The sequence below is a fragment of the Ceratotherium simum genome, chromosome 31, assembly GCF_057802395.1.
Source record: "Ceratotherium simum simum isolate JZ-2026a chromosome 31, ASM5780239v1, whole genome shotgun sequence".
NCBI lineage: Eukaryota > Metazoa > Chordata > Mammalia > Perissodactyla > Rhinocerotidae > Ceratotherium > Ceratotherium simum.
In genome coordinates, this window is record NC_141930.1 from 28012182 (window position 1) to 28035281 (window position 23100).

The 23100-nt window shown below is 39.9% G+C and overlaps 1 protein-coding gene across 1 annotated transcript in view; it reads left to right on the forward strand.

The window, feature by feature from the left end:
- The first annotated feature begins 4304 nt into the window (after positions 1-4304).
- BPNT2 (3'(2'), 5'-bisphosphate nucleotidase 2) overlaps positions 4305-23100 on the forward strand; it is a 38566-nt gene continuing 19770 nt past the window's right edge. Inside the window, exons 1-2 of the mRNA XM_004435722.2 lie at positions 4305-4918; positions 22868-23030. Of these exons, the coding sequence (XP_004435779.1) occupies positions 4532-4918; positions 22868-23030 (550 nt within the window). The 5' untranslated portion in view covers positions 4305-4531. The remainder of the gene's footprint in view (positions 4919-22867; positions 23031-23100) is intronic.

The following is a 23100-nucleotide window of genomic DNA, read 5'->3' on the forward strand; positions in this document are numbered from 1 at the left end:
AGGGCCACAGTAGAAGGTCATAATGCCAACATAAGTATTTTATATTAATTGAAAAAGTTGCACATTTAGTTGAGTATTTCTAAATCTTGGGGGAAAACAATATTAAGTATGGATATAGATCAGGTATTAGAAACAGACTGTCCACAATCTTAACTTACAAAAGCCATGTGCCAAGAACTGTGTGATCTGCCCAAGAGAGAATTTTAATGGCAGAACCAAACACCATATCACTGGATCTATTAAAAAACATAATTATTGTTTCTATAGGATTGAATCACTTAAGGGAAGAATATATAAATAATACTCTTCTTGGAAGTTTAATATTTTAAACATGAAGAAATGCTATCAGTTCACTGTTTTGTTTTGCTTTCTCAGGAACATAGTAAAAACACTTTTACCTAGGATCCAACAAGCCTGAATCTTTAATTTATTGTCCCCCTAAAGTGCACTGTTAAAAGAAAAAAGAAAAATATAAGGAAACTAACTGGCAGAGATGTATCACACACACACACATACACACACACACACAGTTTCTCAAAAGTAAATTTTTGGGGTCAGAAGTTATTCAGACAAACCCTCATCATTTAAGATGTTAATAATGTTTCATAAATGGGTATTATTTATTTCACACATAATGGACAGCCTAAGGAAAGGTGGTATTTGTAGGAAGGTAGCAACACCCAGACATTTAGGAGAAGTCCTTTGTCTGGTGTAGTCAAGACTGGAATGGGTCAGTTAATTGAGAAAATTCAATTAAAGTGGGGAATTAGGGGCTGGCCTGGTGGCATAGTGGTTAAGTTCGAGCGCTCTGCTTCTGCGGCTATCCTGGGGGTGGACCTATGCACCCCTCATCAAACCATGCTGAGGTAGGGTCCCAAACAGAGCAACTAGAAGGAGGTACAACCATGACATACAACTATCTACTGGGGCTTTGGGGAGAAAAAAGAAAAAAAGGGGAAAGATTGGCCACAGATGTTAGCTCAGGGCCAATCCTCCTCCTCCTCCTCAAAAAAAGTGGGGAATTATAGAAAAAACTAGATACCCTAAACACTTAAGACATGTAACTATATATTCATTTGTCTGTCTTTTAATATAAGGCGAGGGCTTTTCTTGGAGTATATTTATCAGTTGCAGTTTCAACTCTAGGAGTAATGCATTATCTCGGACGACCAGGTTGGTTTCTTTAAAGTCAAGCAATCTGAGGGGCCCTGGAAGGGCTGCCCCATGGCATAGCAGTTAAGTGCGCGTGCTCTGCTGCTGGCAGCCCGGAGTTCGGATCCTGGGCGCACACCGATGCACTGCTCGTCAGGCCATGCTGTGGCGGCGTCCCATATAACGCTGAGGAAGATGGGCACAGAGGTTAGCCCAGGGCCAGTCTTCCTCAGCAAAAAGAGGAGGATTGGCATGGATGTTAGCTCAGGGCTGATCTTCCCCACACACACACAAAATAACGTCAAGCAATCTGATTTCAGCATCTGTTTGAACTTTTATGATTCTTTTTCTTCACAATCAGCTACAGTTTTTGCTCCAATACTTAATTTTATGGCAATTTTTGTTTTTAGTGACTCACCTTTATCAAGTCATCCAAAGCTTTCAGCTTCACATTCATACTTATATTTGATTGTCTTACATAATATTTAATTTATATGCATTTATAATAATAACCACAATGACAAAATGGGTTGAAATAAACAAAACTAACTCTTAGGAAGTATATAAATTCTACTAGTAGGCGTGAAAGGGGACAGGTGCCTCAAGAAAACTTCACCTTATGAGATGTGAGCACACAGATGGTGGGGAGCGGGGTCTGGCAAGCCAGTTAAGTGGAAGGTGGTTAGAGAACTTTCTACTGTATGTCAATTCTTGTATTTATACAGAAGAAATATTAGGCAGTCCTCATCTTCTTCAACATCCAGAGAAAAAATTATTTTTGAAAGACCAGTTTCACAAACCTATTATTTTACATTTACTTTCATATAATTTTCATTAGTATGGATGCATTTTTTGAAGCTTCTAACAACTTGTTACTGAAAAAGCAAGTTTCTTTTATTCTTTCATTAAGTAGTAGATAATAACAACAATAAACAAACACATAGGGACAGAGATTGGATTGGTGGTTGCCGGGGGGAGGGGGCTGAAGGGGATGGTTCGGTACATGTGTGTGGTGATGGGTTGTAGTTGGTGTTTTGCTGGTGAACGTGATGTAATCTGTGCAGAAGTGGAGGTGTAGTGATGTACACCTGAAACTTTTACAATGTTGTAAACCAATGTTACTGCAATAAACAAAAAATTAAAAAAAGAAAAAAGCAAGTTTCTTTTAATCTAATTCCTATGAAGGTTCTAAGACAACATCACTGTCTCATATGTAATTGATAAATGTTTTCTTCTTGTCACAAAGTTTCTCTTAACAATTACCTGTTATCTTGTATCAGTACCTATCACCTATTATCAATTGTCACCTCTAGTGTACTAGAGCACCTCTTGGAACTATGCTCTTTAAATTCACTCTCGTTCTTTTCACATGCCTTTGCATCTTATCCCGCAATTCTTAAATCCCTTTCTTGAGGTATAAATGCTCCAGAGCCTTTAGTATCTCTCTCGGTGTCTCACTGATGCTTTGTATAGTGCCACAGTGAACATAGCCCGATGTTCCTTTCCAATATCCTTGGAAAGTATTACTCAGTTTATTTTACAAACCTCAGCCAGATGATGCTTTTAATATTTTCATAACCACTACCTGACTCATATCTTTTGTTGATTTCATAGTGCAGTTTGAAGCGGTTCTGTTGAGCTTAAGCCTTTATATTTCAACTCTGATCTTTATATTTATCCCTGAATTTGGTAACCATAATTCCTCTGTGACCCTCACTTTCAGATTTCTTTTGAAAGGAGCTTTGCTTAATTTCAAAGTTTTTCCCAAAAGCTGACAAGGGCAGTGCCCAGTTCCTTAAGATCTGGTGCTGTTAACACTCCAGGGACTGTTCTTTCATTGATTTGTATTTATACTTGATTTTGCGGTGTGATTATTTTTAAACTAGTTACAGATTGCTGGCAGGGAAAACCAAGCAATCAATAGTCTTTGTTTATTGTATCTGTATAACCATATGCAAATTCTACAGATGCCCTGAACTCTAAGGAAGTGGTTAAGGTCAGGCTGCCTCTAATAACTTGATTATCAATGGATGTTCAGAATCCATTCTGCATACTTGCATTTTTAAGGTCGTTAATATTAAAGCCCACTTAAAACCAATGACTTTTGGCTATGAACAGTAAAACAGGCTGCATTTTAAGTTGATTTTATATAAATATTCTAACATTTAAGAATGATACTGCACACCTTAATACTCACTTTTAAGATGGAAGATAAACTTATCAATACTTATAACACTTATTAAAATTTATTAAGTATTCACTATTATTGCTAAGATCAGTGGCATAGTAGAAAGTAGTTATTTCTGTTAATACTTCTGTAAGGACATTTGGAGGGCTAATATTGACTCAAAGATTACATATCCCAGATTGACTGACCATCCTGGGACAACCTTCCTATCAAATGGACTTTCTCAGGCAATTCCTCTTCCCGCTCAACCTCTGGGAAGAAGGTATGGGTAAAGTATCTTTGCAAGTGAGAGAAGCCTGGAGTGTTTTTTCATTATGAAAACCCAGGATCAAGGCCTGGTTTTCAGCTGCATAGAGGATGGTTTATTCTAGCAGGTAGAGGTAACGTGAGAAATCTATAAATACATACAGATATAAATGTATACACATTTAGATCACCACAGGAGATGCCAACAGAATAAAGAGCCAAGTAAAATTCCTCCGGTCACCGTCCACCTCCCGCTCTGCCTTGAAGAGCGCGGAGAGGCGATTTAAAGCTACAGGATCCGTTTACACAAGAGCTGGCAAAAAAAAGCATACAGATCTCACTTAAAATGTCTTGTATTTTCCTCCATTCGTCAACAATGTGAGAGTGACGGGAAGTCCAGACGATCACTATGGCTTTATTTCAGCCATACACTGTCGTTCGAAAGGAGATTTAATTTAAATTTTCGCAAAGCACTCAGTATCCTTCCCTGCGTGGAGAGTAGCTTCTCCACATCCAGGAGTGATCTGAGAACCCGACCCCAAGCACAGGTCCAGCACCTCCCGCAGCCCGAAGCCGGCCGCCCCGCCCCCAAGGCCGCCCGCCCCGAGGGAGGAGCCTTCCGGCCCCGCCCCTCGCGCCGCCCCCTTGCGTAACCCGGACACACACCGACGCTCCCCTTTCACCTCACGGCCGTTGGCCAACGTGGAAGTGAGCCCCGCCGGCCGGCCGAGCTGGGACCGCGCGGCCGGGGGGAGCTGGAGGCGCCGGACGGCGGCGGCGGGCTTGGCGGCGCGGCTCGGCCTTTCCGGGACAGGGCGATGGGGCGCGCGGGCGCCGGGGAGCGGGCGCCGGTGTAGTCCGCGCGGCGCCCGGCCCAGGAGCGCGCGGCGGCGGGCGCGGGGAGGCCTGTGAGGGCCGCTCCCCGAGCGCCCGGCCTCCGGCGCCATGGCCCCCATGGGCATCCGCCTGTCCCCGCTGGGGGTGGCCGTGTTCTGCTTGCTGGGGCTCGGCGTGCTCTACCACCTCTACTCGGGCTTCCTGGCCGGCCGCTTCAGCCTCTTCAGCCTGGGCGGCGAGCCGGGCGGCGGCCCGGCGGGGCCCGCGAGCGCGGCCGACGGGGGCACCGTGGACCTGCGCGAGATGCTGGCCGTGTCGGTGCTGGCGGCCGTCCGCGGCGGCGCGGAGGTGAGGCGCGTCCGCGAGAGCAACGTCCTCCACGAGAAGTCCAAGGGGAAGACGCGCGAGGGAGCCGAGGACAAGATGACCAGCGGGGACGTGCTGTCCAACCGCAAGATGTTCTACCTGCTCAAGACCGCCTTCCCTGCGGTGCAGGTGGGTGCCCGAGCGCCGGGCCGGGGCAGCGGACGGGCGGCAGCGCCCCCTCGGAGCTGGAGCCTGGGAGCCGTGGGACGCGGCCCAGCGCCCGACTCCCCCCAGCAGCCCCAGGTTGTGGGGCTCTGGTTCCGCTTTTACAGACCTGGAGATCGAGACGCAGAAGTTGGGGTGCTCGAGGTCATACAAAGAGTTCTTGGAAGAGCGGGTTGAGGTTGCGTGCAGTCTGACTCAGGGCCCTTGCCCTCTGGCCCCTCCCCGGGTGTGCGCGCACTTCGTGCCTGGGATCGGGAGCTCGGGGGTGTGCTTTGATCAAAAGGCTGAGCAAGTGAGCTTGCCTCCCTGCCTCAGGCCCTCCTGTAAAATGAAGGGGTTGGACTAGAACCCCCAAGGCCCTCTAGCTTTCTTTGATTTAATTACCGGGAGGGTCGTGACTGTAGAATACACGATTATGGCTGACCTGCTGGGAGCCAACTGAAGGCTAAGAACTGGAGAAGTCTTGCTGTAGAGCTGTAATTATGCAGGGCATTTGTGGGGGGGTTGCTTATGAACTACTTTAACTGTGGTGTTATCGGTATCCTATTAATGGCATATATTTTGAGGGCCCTTCTAGGAAGTGTTTGGAAGTATATTTCCCAGCAACTTCATTTCGGTCGTCTATCCCATATTTACTCCCGAAAATAAGGATTGAAGAACATTTGTCTTTTCTTTGGTTAGGTTTATGGGGAAGGAATTGACATTTTCTTAGGGAAATCTAGACATCTTGGATTTGTTATTAATACTTTTGAATTCATCACTTCAGTGGAGCTACTGTTGAATGAATAAAGCTTTTAAAAATGGATTACAGTTCCAGAGGATGAGCTCAACATAGTGTAACAATGCTTTATAAATGTATGTCTTAACACACCTAACAGTAGATTTTGGATCCTGGGAAGAAAAATTGTTTCCAGTGGAATTTTACTAATTAGATAAGCAGTGAAATCTAAACCCTGGCCTCTTTGGAAGGTATTTGACCTTTTACTGTTGTTCTTGGAAGAGTTAGGAGAGTATTGTCATTGTAGAATTACGGATCTTGTGTGACCTTCCCTCTAGTCTATCATATTGTTGTTTCGGTTTTCTTTCTTCCTCTTTGTTTCTTTCTGTCTTTTTTTCCTTTCCTTTTTAAAAAATTTTTTGCAGCAGGAAGGAACATTGGCTTTCATATCATAAGCTGCTGGATACCAGATGTAATTGACACAAGAATTCTCAAACAAAACACAGAATATTTCCACTTTTTCTTTTGCCCTACCCTGTTTTATCATCACAAATAATACCTTATATTTGCATCTAGATGTAAGATGTGCTTGTAAAATATCTTTCTCTCTTTTCTAAAACACACGTTTTTCCCTAAGAGTTTGTGGAAGAAATGGGAGTTTCATAGAAGTTGATGTATAATAGTGATAACAGTAATAAAAGTAACTATTTACTGAGTGTATTATGGATGTCCAGATGCTGGCCACACAGGACTTCATTTGATCCTCACAGCAACTTTAAGAAGTAAATTTTATTTATGCCCGCTTTACAGATGGGAAATCTGAGGCTCGTGAGACTTCACTCTACAGTTTATATCAACTGTCTCACTCTTCATTTGAGCTAGATCTTTAGGAGACTATTTAAAACAAAACTTAGAGTATGATTTCCTAGGGGAAACATAAAATTGTAGAAGCTTAAAAGCAATAATAGTCTAATATAGCAAGGGGAATTGAAGTTTTTTTTAAAAAAGGTAAAGACAAAAATATTCTTATATTGCAAACGTATCTATGTATGCCTGTGTGTTCACATGCAAACTCCTCCCCACCAAACCTTTAGCCTTGGGTAACTTCCACAGAACTCTGCATTTGTTGTCTCGCTTATTAGCAAACTCTAAGGGAATAGCTGCCAAGGGTAATGAGCTGCGTTTTATTAAACACAAAAGCTAAGCTTTCAGAATTGCAGATGTTGAAGTCTCTGCCTTTATATAAAATAACTTTTTGTTTCTTGTGACTGTTTGAGTGTTTGCATGTACATCTCTGGTGTTCAGTTGGATGGTGATTGGTGGAATAGAGGAGGTTATGTTCATTTATACAATGTCACAGTAGAACGGTATCATGTTGAGCTATCTCCTTTTGTCTCTATGTTGTCAGACTAGAGGCCTAACGTTGTAGCCATCTAAGTAGAGAGACAGTCCCAGAGTCTTTTCGTTCTTCCCTTCCCTCCCCCAGTACCCAGAAGTACAGTTTTAAAAGTCTAGTTGTTTTTGAAGCCTCACCTGAAATTTTTTGGTAAGGAGTTAAGTGAGATCCCACTCAGTTTACTTCCTTATGGAAAATTAGCGTTGAGAAGGCACAGATACTCTTTTCTTTTATGTTGGTGCCTGTGCAAATGGAGGGAAGTCTCTTTTCTCCCATGTCTTTTCTCTCTGGAGTCAGAGGCTTGAGCCCTCCTGTCTAACATTCACTCCTCAGTAAAAGGATATACCAGGGGTCATTCTGGGGTACTCAGCTGGGAACAGTTTTGTCCCCAGGGGACATTCGGCAATGCCTGGAGATTTTTGATTGTCACAGCTAGTGGTGAAATGCTATTGGCTCAAGTAGGTAGAGGGTAAACAACCCACAACGTACAGGACAGCCCTCCATAACAAAGAATTATCTGGCCTAATTTTTCAATTGGGGCCCAGGTTGAGAAACCCTATTCTAGAGAAGTGAGTGTTGTCCTAAGAAAACTCAAGTTTGGCCTAGGATGCCTGAATTTCCTTTTGTTTTCAGCCTTTCTCTAGGGAGAGTCCTCAGGCCAGCCATTCTTCCTAAACACATTAGCGATGCTTAATTTCATTGTGTGAAAGTAATAGTAACTGCAGCCATTTGTATGACACTGTCTCATTATATCGTTGTGGGTAATGGTAAAAATGAAGGCCGAAGATAGTTTTTTGGAGTGGATTTGCAGGCGCAGAACAGACAAACTTAGATTTATAGTTTTGATTTAAAGTACGCACTATTTGAGGGGCTCTTGTGCTCAACTTGATTTGTTCAAAGTTTTTGACAGTGATTTATTTGAAGATAAAGCATGATACTCCAAGCTAGTAGGAGCAGCTTGGGTCTGTGCCTCTCTTGACCTCTAGGATGGGAGTTAAACTCTTCTCTCTCAACAGGAGTACTCAACTGGAAAAGTTTGAGAAGTACTAATAAAGTGCAAAGAATGCGTGCGTTCACATCTTGCCCAGTCACCAGCCTAGGTGATCCTGGCCAGTCATTTAACTTCTTTGAGCTACAGTTTCCTCTTTTGTAAAATCAAGATAACTAGTAATTTGATAATTAGTGCAGACGTAAGCATTGCAGGCAGAGAAAAAAACAAGTTCAAAGGAGCAGGCCCAATAATAAACAAACATTTATTTAGTCCTCAGTAAGTGGGAAGCACTGAATTGAGCTTTTTATTGCCGTTATTAATTTACTCTTGACGAAAACGTAGACTCTTGACAAAAACGTAGGAGGTTAAATACTGTTGCCTCCATTTTGCAGATAAAGAAATTGAGGCTTGGAAAGGCTAAATAATTTGCCAAAGGTTACACAGCTAGGAAATAATCTAAGACTTGCAAAGATTCATTTCATGGTTTGATAATCATCTCAGGTCTGTCTAATTCTGTATATAAGGCAATGTAGCAGGTATAACTAAAGTGTACTCTTAAGTATAGTGTTTTGAATTGGAAGGGCTCAGGATAGATGCTTGGAGAATAGTTTGGAAGGGGTAGACCAGTTAGGAGGCTTTTTCAAGTGAGAGATGATACCTTTTGAGTTGGGATTATGTTTGTAGAGAAGATAGATGTGGAAGGATATGAGAGAATTTCTGGGGACATGTCAAAAATGACTCCTCTGTGGTTTTCACAGTTGGTGTTTTGCTGGTGGTATGAAGGGGAGTGGAGGATGACAAGTACAAGGAGGCGGATTATGAGTACGGTCTTAGACTTGTTAAATTAGAGGTGCCTTTGATAATGTCCAAGGGGACATGTTAAGGAGGTAGTTGAATATATGGGTCTGCAGCTCTGAAGAGTTGTGTCAACTGGAAATACAAATCTGGGAGTCATCAGTGTTGTGATATTAATTTAAACCAGTTGTGGCCAGGATTGCTTAGGGAGAGAATATAGTGTGACAGGGGAAGATCAGGGCTTAGGACCAAGGATAACAAAGACTAACAATAATAATGTAACAAGAATAATAACAGCCGACTTTTATTAAGTGCTTACTCTGTGCTAAGCACTGTAATAAGTTTGTTTCACGTTTTCTATTTCATTGATTCATCCATAGAACCCTGTAGGGAGATATATTTATCACCTGCTTTTACCAACAGGTAACTGCAGCTCAGAAAGATTAGGTGACTAGCCTAGGAAAGTCACATACTCAGTGAATTGAGAAGCTGGAATTTAACTCAGGCCGTCTGATAGTAGAATACATACTCTTAATAATGGTTCTGTATGTAGATTGTTGGCGAACTTTGTGAGAGCTTGCTTAGTGGCTTAATGGGAAGGACACAAAATTGAAAAAGGGTCGGAGGTAAAGAAATGGAGACAGTGAGTGAAGGCAAGTCTTTGAAGAAACGTGTAAGGAACTTGGCTAGGTTGTTATGTGGGACTAAGAGAAGGTTCTGCGGGGTTTTTTTTTTTTTTGATATGTTTGTTTTTAAGATACGAGACACTAGAGTACATTTAATTATTTATGGGGATACACTTGAGAGATAGTAGTTGATAGTAAAAGGCTTCTGAAAATTGGAAGGAGAATAAGACAGGTAGAGCAATGTTTATCCATTTAGAAAATAGTTATTGAATGCCAACTCTGTGAAAGACACAGTGTGAGGCATTGTATCCCAAAACTTATTAGGATGTAATGATTTATGGAGAAATGCAGTAAATGGTACCTTCTTAAGGCGTTAACCGAAAGCCTCTTTAACCCCAAAGCAAGTGAACTGTCATATGGCTAGCATTATAATCACCAGCACTTAACGAGGGTATCTTCTGAGAAATGCATCATTAGGCAATTTTGTCGTCATGTGAACATCATAGAGTGTACTTAGACAAACCTGGGTGGTATGACCTACTACAATGTAGGCTATGTGGTACCAATCTTATGGGACCACTTTCATATATGCAGTCATTTGTTGACCGAAATGTCGTTATGAGGTGCATGACTGTAATTGTGTTTTGAGGTCTTGAGTTCTTATTCTTCAATTTCCTGTTGAGGACTGGAATAGATAGGCAGTACCCATGAGGGAGGGAGAGTAGATTGAGTGGAAAAGGATTACGGGGAAGAAATGAAACTAAATTAGCAAAGAATAATGTTGTCAATCAAGAAGTATTTATTTAGCACCTACTGTGCCGGGTACTGGTTTAAGCAGTGGGGGTGGAGCCACAGTAATGAAGGAACTGTGTTCTTGAATTCGCAGAACTTAGGTTCTAGTGGGTCAAGATAGATAGTAAACGTAAAGAAATAAGTTGATTTCAGATACTGATAAGGGCTTTGAAAAAGAAAAAGTAAGATCATTTGGGAAGAGTGAGTGAGAGTTCCTGCTTTTGGCCATGGTAGTCAGGGAAGTCTTCTCTGAGGCACTGTCATTTGAGCAGAGAGCTGAATGATACGAAGCAGACCATCAGGGCTGGCCCGGTGGTGTGGTGGTTAAGTTTGTGCACCCCACTTTGGCAGCCTGGGGTTCGCGGGTTCGGATCCTGGGCGCAGACCTATACACGGCTCGTCAAGCCATGCTCTGGTGGCGTCCCAGGTACTAAAATAGAGGAAGATTGGCACAGATGTTAGCTCAGGGCCAATCTTCCTCACCGAAAAAAAAGAAAGAAGCAGACCATCTGCAGAGATTTGGGAAAAGTGTATATGAGCAGAAGAGTACAAGGGCAAGGGACCAGAAGACAAGTAAGTCTCGTGGGCATTGAATAAGGGTGAAGACAGAGAGAGTTTACTGGGGCCAGATCATCCAGGACTTACCTTGTAGATAACAGTAAGGGGTCTGGATTTTATCCCTGTGTAATGAGAAACCATTGGAAAGTTTTAAGCAGGAGTGACATGATCTGCTTTAGGAAGATGGCAGGTTACTGGGTTGAGAAGAGAAGCTCCATATAGGCAGTGATTTCATCTGTTTTGTTCATTATTATCTTCCAGTGTCCAAAACAGTTTAGAATATGTAGTCGTGAAATAGTTGTTGAATAAATGAATGAATCAGTGAAGGCACCATAGGAGACAAGAGCAATTGAAGGCTATTGTAGGAATCCAAATGAGAGACAGATTTTAGGTATGCGTAGTGACGTGTATTTAGAATTGGGAGGTAGAATTTCCGGGACCTACTGCCTGATTGAATGTGGAATGTGGAAAAGAATTGAGGAAGACTTAGTGGTTTTAACTTTAGCAACTGTTGGTAAGGCCATTTACAATGGTGGATAGTGGATTTATTAAACTTGTAGATGTGTTGTGGTAGGTAGCAGGTTACAGATGCAGTTGTGCAAAAGCAGATCAGGTAATTGTGGTGATGTTCTTGTTCTCTTGCTCGGTTTGTTTCTCCCTAACCTGACTCTCATGTTAGCTCATACTCATTTGAAAGGATATGGAGAAGCTGACTTGAATTCTAGGCAAAAATCTTAATCATAAGGTGCAGTCGTTTCTGCTTGTAAACTATAGGGATCAAGGCCCAGGATCTACTTTATATTTTCTGGGAGTCACATTTGTGTGTTTTAAGTTTATTCTGTGGTTTTTGCGTGGTGTTATTCTTACATTCATTCATCTAAGGTAGCATAGCATTGTTGTTAAGAATGTGGGGTCTAAAGCCAAAATACTTTAGAGTGATGTCTGCAAGATGCCAGAATAGGCGTTCTCTACTGTCATTCCCTCACAGAACATCAGTTTTGACAGTCACCCACGGAAGAGACTACCTTTGTGGGAATCTGGGAGTCCAGCAGAGAAATTCCAGCCTAGCATTGGGGCAAAAAAATCCAAGAATAGATGCATTGAAGAGAGTAGAGGAATATTTTCATTTTGCTTGCATCAATCTTCCCTCAAGGTGGTACAGCTTGGTGCCAGAAGAGACCCCCTCAGCCTGTGATTTCACCCACGGGAGCACGTGAGCGAGTGCCCGGCTTCCCAAGCTGTGCAGGACACTGCTCAAGAGGCCCACTTCTTTCTCACCTCATCTAGTTTACTGAGGTGATCATAAGGCTGAGGGGTTGGGAGAGGCTGTGGGAGCACAGCAACCAGGGCTCAGAACTCATCAAAGGGATGCTACTAAGCACCTCACAGACTCCGTCAGAAGCCCGCCCACAAGCTGCTGGGGACTCCTCTCCTGTATACCCTGCCCCACTGGCCCACGGGCACCCCCAACACTCCACACACCTCACTCACACCCACCCCACTGCACCCACCAACCTTGCCCTGATTTCAGTGTGTGCTTCTGCAGACCACGAGAGGGAGCCTTTACAGATGGCTAGCGGGCAAGTGGAGAAAGCCAGCACGACTGGAGGACTGGGAAAAGACTAACAGCCTTGAGAATTTCAGGGCACCGCCCTGGAGAAAACAAATGGGAGGCTCTCAGCACCTTGCCTGGCTTTGTGGGATTCAGATAAGGCATACAATTTTAAGAATTACCCTACAAGAGGGAACAAGAAGTGTGGAGAAGCCATGTCCATAGAAAAGATCTAAGAAAACTTCAGAATCCCTAGTCGAACTTGGTGGTGAAGGTAGCTCTCTCCCAAAGCCAGTCAGTAAATACTGGAGGAGGTGACTGCTTCTTCAGATGCAAAGACAACAGTGAAAGACTTGAAGGAACACAAAAAATCAAGGAAACACGTCACCACCAAAGGAACACGATAATTTTCTAGTAACCGACCCAAAAGAAATTGCCTGACAAAGAATTCAAAATAAGGGCATATCTCAGAGATATTGCAGGTTTGGTTCTAGTCCCCTGCAATAAAGCAAATATTGCAATAAAGCAAGTCACGTGAATTTTTCGGTTTCCCAGTGTGTATAAAAGTTACGTTTACACTATACTGTAGTCTCTTAAGTGCAGTAGCATTATGTCTAAAAAAGTACATACGTTAATTAAAAAATATTTTTTTGCTAAAAATGCTAACCACATTCTCAGCCTTCAGCAAATCATAATCTTTTTGCTGGTGGAGGGTCTTTGTTCAGTGTTATTGGCTGCTGACTGATCAGGGTGATGGTTGCTGAAGGTTAAGGTGGCTGTGTTGATTTCTTACAACAAGACAAAAATGAAGGTTGCTGCATCAATTGATTCTTTCACGAACAATTTCTTTGTAGCATGCAATACCATTTGATAGCATTTTACCTACAATAGAGCTTCCTTCAAAATTGGAGTCAATCCTGTCAAACCCTGCCACTGCTTTATTAATTAAGTTTATGTAAAATTCTAAATCCTTTGTTGTCATTTCAACAGTCTTCACAGCATCTTCACCAGGAGTAGATTCCATTTCGAGAAACCATTTACTTTGCTCATTCATAAGAAGCAACTGCTCATCTGTTAAAGTTTTATAGTGAGATTGCTGCAATTCAGTCACATCTTCAGGCTCTGCTTCTAATTTTAGTTGTCTTGCTATTTCTACCACATTTGCAGTTACTTCCTCCACCGAGGTCTTGAACCCCTCAAAGTTATCCATGAAGGCTGTAATCCACTTTTTCCAAACTCCTATTACTGTTAATATTTTGACCTCTTTCCATGAATCACAAATGTTCTTAGGGGCATCTATAATGGTGAATTGTTTCCAGAAGCTTTGCAATTTACTTTGCCCAGATCCATCAGAAGAATCACTATCTATGGCAACTATAGCCTTATGAAATGTATTTCTTAAATAATAAGACTTGAAAGTCAAAGTTACTCCTTGATTCATGGGCTGCAGAATGGATGTTGTGTTAGCAGGCGTTAAAACACATGAATCTCTTACATTTCCATCAGAGCACTTGGGTGACCAGGTGCATTATCAGTGAGCAGTAATATTTTGAAAAGAATCTTTTTCTGAGCAGTAGGTTTCCACAGTAGGCTTAAAATATTCAGTAAACTATGTTGTAAACAGATCTGCTGTTATCCAGCCTTTGTTTTTCCATATATAGAGCACAGGCAGAGTAGGTTTAGCATAATTTTTAAGGGCTGTAGGATTTTCAGAATAGTATATGAGCATTGCCTTCAACTTAAAGTCACCAGCTGCATTAGCCCCTAACAAGAGAGTCAGCCTGTCCTTTGCAGCTTTGAAGCCAGGCATTGACTTCTCCTCTCTAGCTATGAAAGTCCCAGATGGCATTGTCTTTCAAAATAAAGCTGTTTTGTCTGCACTGAATATCTGTTGTTTAGTGTAGCCACCTTCATTAATTATCTTAGCTAGATCTTCTGGATAACCTGCTGCAACTTCTACATCAGCACTTGCTGCTTCTCCTTGCACTTTTGTGTTATGGAGATGGTTTCTTTCCTTAAATGTCATGAACCAACCTCTGCTAGCTTCAAACTTTTTTCTGCAGCTTCCTCATCACCTTTCTCAGCCTTCATAGAATTGAAGAGAGTTATGGCTTTGCTCTGAATAGGCTTTGGCTTAAGGGAATGTTGTGGCTGGTTTGATCTTTGGTTCAGACCACTAAAACTTTTTTCATAATAGCAATAAGGCTGTTTTGCTTTCTTATTATTAGTATGTTCACTGGAATAGCACTTTTAATTTCTTTCAAGAACTTTTCCTTTGCATTCACAACCTGATTAACTGGTGGAAGAGGCCTAGCTTTTGGTTTATCTCAGCTTTTGACATGCCTTTCTTACTATGCTTAATCGTTTCTAACTTTTGATTTAAAGTGAACGACTTGCGACTCTTCCTTTCACTTGAACACTTAGAGGCAATTGTAGGGTTATTAATTGGTCTAATTTCAATATAATTGTCTTTCAGGGAATAGGGAGGCCCGAGGAGAGGGAGAGACGCTGGGGAATGGCCAGTTGGTGGAGCAGTCAGAAGACACACAACATTTATTAAGTTTGCTGTCTTATAGGGGCGTGGTTCATGGTGCCTCAAGACAATTATAGTAACATCAAAGATCATTGATCACAGATCACCATATCAAATACAATCATAATGCAAAAGTTTGAAATGCTGTGCGAGTTACCAAAATGTGACTCAGAGACACCAAATGAGCAAATGTTATTGGAAAAATGGTGCTGATAGACTTGCTTGATGCAGGGTTGCCACCTTCAATTTGTAAAAAACGCAGTATGTGTGGAGCACAATAAAGCAAAATGCCATAAGATGAGGTTTGCCTGTAATTGGTTTAAGGAAGCTTATTAGCAAGCCGTAAGAGAACACAGATAGCCCCAAAATTCAGGAAAACAATACATGAACAAAATGAGAGGTTCTACAGGGATTAGAAATCATTAAAAAAACCACATAAATTTTAGAGCTGAAGAATACAGTGAATAAAATGAAAAATGGAATAGAGAGAATCAGCAGAACACTTGATCAAGCAGAAGAAAATCTATAAACTCGAAAACAGATCATTTGAAATTACCCAGTCAGAGGAGAAAAAAGACTTAAAAAGAGTGAAGAAAGCCTATATGAATTATGGGCAACATCAAGTAGAACTATTCATATTTTGGAAGTCCCAGAAGGAAAAGAGAGAAAGGGGCAGAAAGTTTATTTAAAGGACTAATGGCTGCAAATTTCCCAAATCTGGGGAGAGGCATAGACATCCAAGTACATAAAAGTCCACAAACAGATTCAACTCAAAGAGGACTTTATTGAGACGCATTATTATAATACTGTCAACAGGAGTTGTGAAAGCAGCTAGAGAAAAGAAACTCTCTTGATACAAAGGAACTCCCATAAGGCTATCATCTAATATTTCAGCAGGAACCTTGCAGGCCAGGAGAGAGTGGGGTGATATATGCAAAGTACTTAAAGAAAAAAAACTACCAACAATGAATTCTTTACCCAGCAGTGTAGTCTTTCAGAAATGAAGGATAGATGAAGACTTTCCCAGACAAACAAAAGCTGAGGGAGTTCCTCACCACTAGACCTGCCTTACAATAAATATTAAAGGGAGTTCTTCAAACTAAAATGAAAGGATGCTAATTAGTAATGTGAAAACATATGAAACTAAAACTCATTGGTAAAGTTAAGTATATAGTCAAATTCAGAATACTCTCATAATATAATGGTGGTGTGTAAATCACTTTAATATAAAAGTTAAAAGACAAAGGTATTTTTAAAAACTACAGCTGCAAAAATTTGTTAATGCTTACACAGTGTAAAGAGATGTAAATTATAACATCAAAAACAAAATGAGGGGAATTAAAAGAGGATAGAGTTTTTATATGCAATTGAAGTTATCAGCTAAAAATAGACTGTTATAAGTATAAGATGTTTTATGTAAGTCTCATGGTAACCACAAAGGAAAAACCCCTAGTAGGCACACAAAGGATAAGGAGGAAGAAATCAAAGCATACTATGAAAAATCATCAAATCAGAAAGGAAGACAGCAAGAAAGGAAGAAAGGAACAAAGGAATTACAGAAAGTGAGAAAACAATGAACAAGATGGCAATAGTAAGTCTGTACCTATCAGTAACTTTTTTTAATGTAGATGGACTAAATTCTCCAAACAAAGACACAGGGTAGCTGAATGGATAAAAAAGAAGACTCAACTATATGCTGCCTACAACAGACTCACTTCAACTTTAAGGACAACACATAGGATCAGAATGTAGGGATGGAAAAAGATTCCATGCAAATGAAAACCCAAAGAGAACAGGGTAGTTATACTTATATCAGACAAAATAGGCTTTAAAAAACTATAATGAGGAACAAAGAAGATCATTATATAGTGATAAAAGTCTCAATTCATCAAGAGGATATAATAATTGTAAATACCTATGCACTCAACATTGGAACACCTAAACATATTAAGCAATTATTATAGATCTGAATGCAGAAACAGACAGCAATGCAATAATAGGAGGGACTTCATTACCCACTTTTACCAATGGCTAGATCATTCAGACAGATCATCAATAAGGAAATAATGGACTTGCACTACACTTTAGACTGAATGGACCTATCAGACATATACAGAACGTTACATCCAACAGCAGCAGAATACACAGTCTTCTCAAGCTCACACAAGATAGTTTCCAGGATAGACCATGTGTTAGGCCAGAAAACAAGTCTTAACAAATTGAAGAAGATTGAAACCATATCAAGCACTTTTCCAGTTTTACACAGTGGTGTAAAACTAGAAGTCAATAACGAGGAAAGCTGGAAAATTCACAAATATGTGAAAATTAAACAACACACCCCTGAACAACCAATGGGTCAAAGAAGAAATAAAAAAGGAAATGAGAAAAGTCTTGAAATAAAAATAGAAGCACAACATGCCAAAACTTATGGGATGCAGCAAAAGCAGTCCTAAGAGGGAAATTTATAGTGATGAATGCCTGCATTAAGAAAAAAGAAAGATCTCAAGTAAACAATTGAACTTACACCTCAAGGAACTAGAAAAAGAACAACAAAGTAAGCCCAAAGTTAGCAGAAGGAAGGAAATAACAAAGATCAGAGCAGAAATAAATGAAATAAAGACTAGAAAAGCAATAGACAATATCAACTAAGAGAAATAGACAAACCTTTAGCTAGACTAAGATAAAAAGAGAGAAAACTCAAATATGTACATTCAGAAATGAAAGCATTCAGAAGTGAAAACATTACGCCTGATACTGCAAAATACAAGGGATCATAAGAGACTACTGTGGACAATTATACAGGAACAAATTGGGTAACCTAGAAGAAATGAATAAATTCCTAGAAACTTACAACCTACCAAGACTGAATTATGAAGAAATAGAATAGCTGAACAGGCTTGTAATTAGTAAGGAGATTGAACCATCAATCAAAAATACCGGGAACAACAAAGAAAATCCCAGGACCAGATGGCTTCACAGATGAATTCCCCCAAACATTTAAAGAAGAATTAATATCAGTCATTACCAGATTCTTCCAAAAAATTGAAGAGGATGGAACACTTCAAAACTCACTTTATGAGGCCAGTATTACCCTGACAGCAAAGCATACAAGGACACTGCAAGAAAAGGAAATTATAGACCAATATCCCTGATGATCATACATGCAAAAATCCTCAACAGAATACTAGAAAACTGAATTTAACAGCATATTGAAAGGATCAGACACCAGGATCAAGTGGGATTTATCTCTGAGATGTGAGGATGGTTTAGTATATGTAAATCAATGAATGTGATATACCACATTAACAGAATGAAAGATAAAAATCATGTGATCCTCTCAAGAGATGCAGAAAATAACTTGACAAAATTCAGTGTCTTTTCATGATAAAAGCCCTCAAATTAGGTATCGATGGAATATACCTCTACATAATAAAGGCCATATATGACAACCCCACAGCTAACATTATACTCAATGGTGAAAAGCTAAATCTTTTCCTCTAAGATCAGGAACAAGACAAGGATGCCCACTCTCACCACTTCCATTCCTCCATTCAATGTAGTACTGGAAGTCCTAGCCAGAACAATTAGGACAGTAAAAGTAATAAAATGGGTCCAAATTGGAAAGGAAGAAGTAAAATTGTCTCTCTTTGCAGATGATATAATCTTGCATATAGAAAATCCTAAAGACTTCCCTAAAATACTGTTAGAACTAGTAAATGAATTAGTCAAGGTTGCAGGATACAAAAGCAACATGCAAAAATCGGTTGTGTTTCTATACACTGACAACAGACTACCCAAAAGAGAAATTAAGAAAACAGTTGCATTTACAATAGCATCACAAACAGTAAAATATTTAGGAATAAATTTAACCAAGCAGGTGAAAGACCTTTTTACTGAAAACTGTAAGACATTGATGAAAGAAATTGAAGAGGACACAAATAAAAGGAAATATATCACATGTCCTTGGATTGGAAGAATTAATACTTTAAAAATATCCGTAATGTCCAAAGCAATCTACAGATTCAGTGCAATCCCTATCAAAGAAGATGTGATATATATATGTACAATGGAATGTTATTCATCAAAAACGAAGGAAATCTTGCCATTTGAGACAACACGGATGAACCTGGAGGTCATTATGCTAAGTGAAATAAGCCAGACACAGAAGGACAAATACTGCACGGTATCACTTATATGTAGAATCTTAAAAAAAAAAAAATTGAGCTCATAGAAACAGTAGAATGGTGCTTGCCAGAGTCTAGGGGGTAGGAGAAATGGGGAGGGGTTGGTCAATGGTACAAACTTCTAGTTATAGCTAAGATGAATAAGTTCTGAGGATCTAATGTACAGCAAGATGACTATGGTTAATAATACTGTATTGTATACTGGAAATTTGCTTCAAGAGTAGATCTTAAGCGTTCTCACCACAAAAGAGAAAAGTAAATATGTGAGGTGATGGATGCATTAATTAACTTAATTGTGGTAATCATTTCACAACATGTACTTATATCAAATCATCACATTGGACACTTTAAATGTGTACAACTTTATTTGTCCATTATATTTCAGTGAAGCTAGGGGGAAAAAAGCCAAAATGCATCCCCAGTGCCAGAGTCTTAATTATTCCAGCATTAAAATAAGTCTTGAGGGTCCCGCCCAGTGGCGTAGTGGTTGGGTTCATGCCCTCTGCTTCGGTGGCCCAGGGTTCGCAGGTTTGGATCCCGGGCCCAGACCTGCACACTGCTCATCAGGCCATGCTGTGGCAGGTGTCCCACAGATAAAGTAGAGGAAGATGGGCATGATTGTTAGCCCAGGGCCAATCTTCCTCAGCAAAAACGAGGATGATTGGCAGCAGATGTTAGCTCAGGGCTAATATTCCTCATCAAAAAAAAAAAAAAAAAAAAAGTCTTGATATCGTTAAGGAAAGTCACCCCCCAATGATATTCCTTTTTTTGCTTGTCTCCAAAATGTCATGGCTCTTCCTGGCTGTTTACTCTTCCATATAAATGTTTTTAAAATGGCTTGTCGCATTTCCAAGAAGGGGTAAAAAAAATCCTTTATGGATTTTGATTGGAGTTGCATTAAATATATAGTTTACTGATGGGAGAAATGACATCTTTATCATTTTTTAAAGTGATTAATATTTTTAATATAGTTTAGTTTTCTCCATGGTGTTTTTGCACAACTTGAATACATTTATTTCCAGGTAATTTATTTCTGTTGTTAGTTTAAATGGTTTCCTTAATTTATCCACAAGTTCTTTTGGTATTTCTCAATGATCAGTCATAATTGCATATTATGATTTTGTTTCTTTCTAATCCTTGTACCTCCCCACACACCCCCACCTTCCTTTAGCTTTCTGCAACGTCTGGGCCCCTCTACACGTTGTTAATAGAGGTTACGTGTGGTGGAGGGCAACTGACTGTCGTGCCTGGAGGGTCCTTCACCATCTGGCTCCCTTTACTTTCTGACCTTGGACCTGATCTCCAGCTCCTTCTTGGCTCTCTCTGCTCTCACCGTGCTTGCCTCCTTGCTGTGCTCTCAATACACGAGGCAGACTCCCACCTCAGGGCCTTTGCGTTTGTTACTTCATGGGCTGGAATATGCTTCCTTTAGATGCCTGCTAGGCTCACTTCTTTTAGATTTTCACTCTGATACCACCTTACCACCTTTTCAGTGAGGCCTTCCTTAGCTACTCTTTTTTTTTAAAAAAACAAACATATTTTACATATCATATAATTCGTGCATTTCAAATGTCCAATTCAGTAGTTTTTAGTAGATTTGCTGAGTTATGCAATCATCATCATTAATCAGTTTTAAAACATTTTCATCACCCTACTAATATCCCTGTGTTCATTTACTGCTAATCCCGGTTCCACCCCCTGCCCCAGGCAACTACTAATCTATTGTCTCCATAGATTTGCCTGTTCTAGACATTTTGCGTAAATGGAATCATAATATTCCAGTGTATGGATCTAGCACATTTTGTTTATCCATTCAACAGTTGATGGACATTTGGTAGTTTCTAGTTTTGGGCTATTATGAATAATCTTAGCCACCCTATCTTAAAGAACATTTTTCCTTTACATGTTTTACTTATTTATCTTGTTTATTGTTTATCTCCTTCATTAGAATCTAAGATCCACAAGGCCAGAGATTTTTGGCTCACGTTGGTCACCATTGTGCATTATGCTCCGGAACTGTCTTGCATGTAGTAAGCAGTCAGTAAACATTACTGAATCAATAAAGGAATAAGTGAATGGATAAATTAGATGTTTACTGTACACTGTACTAAAATTATTTTATGATTTAAGCAACTCGATGTTTCTGGAATATTACTATTTTAACCTCTGTGACAATTTGGGATATTTCAGGGTACTTTCAGGAGATTGCTGATAGTTGTAAGGTTTTCATCCTGTGTGACTTTTTACTCATGTATTGTGAGTGTTACAGTCATTCTGAGACTGTGCATGGCATCATATGCAGTATAAACACAGTGATCTACTCTGGAAACAGAGCTTGTCAGAAAGCACAGTACCCAAAAGCCTGTCCTGTTTAGGTGTTAGTCCCTACTTGAAATTCACGTTTTGAGGACATTTTTCTTGCGTGTGTATATTATGATCTGATAGAGAAGTCTTCTGCTAAAGCAGTATTTGAGTAAAATTGACAGTTTGTTATTAACTTAATTCTTAAAGTGCAATCAATTCTTAAATTTGCTTCATTGGCATGTCCTAATTTGTAAATGTATTTTAAATACAGTTCTAACACATTATCTTTATTTTATTTCTTTATTTTTTTGTGAGGAAGATCAGCCCTGAGCTAACATCCATGCCAATCCTCCTCTTTTTGCTGAGGAAGACCGGCCCTGAGCTAACATCTATTGTCAATCCTTCTCCTTTTTTTTTTTTCCGTTTTTCTCCCCAAAGCCCTCGTAGATAGTTGTATGTCATAGTTGCCCATCCTTCTAGCTGCTGTATGTGGGATGCCGCCTCAGCATGGCCGGACAAGCGGTGCGTCAGTGCGTGCCCAGGATCCGAACCCGGGCCACCAGTAGCAGAGTGCACGCACTCAACCGCTAAGCCACGGGGCCGGCCCGTAACACATTATCTTTAAATCATCTTTTTGTTAATCAGAATATATTTTAAGTTTGCATTAAAAAACTCACTGTTGAAAGCAGTGGTTCTCTGCTCGCCCACACCATTACATATCTGTATGGTAAGTGAGATTTATTTTATATTTTAATTTTGTTTTCTAGTAAATAAAAAATAAAAAATTTGACTTTACCTCCTTATCCTGTGACACATCTTTGGTGTATAATGAAGAGAAGATTGATCTTTTTTTGTCTCTTTTGATTACTCTTTTCAGCTTTGTTTATATTTTATAATATACTAGTTTATTATCTGTTTCATCATTTCCAGGTTTCCTTTTTCCTATTGATCACAGGTATATTTTAGGTGATTACTTTTCTAGGATGTTACATCTCTTAGCATTCATAAATTCCCTGTTTTTAAGGCTTAATACTTTTTAAGTCCATTATTACTTTTCTCCTTCTAACTCTTACTAGTTGCTTGTGTTCAGTTCAGTTGCTTGTGTTTCAGGATATTGTCAGTCTATTTTTACACTTTAGATCTGTTATTTTTCGTAAATATCATTAAGCTTTAAATAACTGTTTCTTTGATGCTTAGTTTCTCTATATTTGGCTTCTGTGTCTTGCTTAGACAACAAGCTAAGCTTGAATATTAGATTGGAAAGTACTCGAAGACAAGATGTCCCTGGAATTTCTTTTACAATATATTTTCATTTTGTAATGAAATGCCTCGAAATAAAAATACTGATTTACCTACTTTCAATTTATGTGATTTTGTCTGAAATGTTTCTCTTTTCTGTTTTCTCAGGTAGTGATTTTTTTCTTAGTTTTTAAATTTTTTAACTGTCAACTATTTTTGATGCAGATAAATACTGAGGAACATGTGGATGCAGCTGATCAGGAGGTTATCTTATGGGATCGTAAGATTCCTGAGGACATCCTGAAGGAAATAGCCACCCCTAAAGAGGTACCAGCAGAAAGTGTTACTGTCTGGATCGACCCACTTGATGCTACACAGGAGTATACGGGTAATTTTAAAATTAAAATTGATCTCAAACTTTAGATTGCCGTTATTTATTAGAGAACCAGAACTAGGGC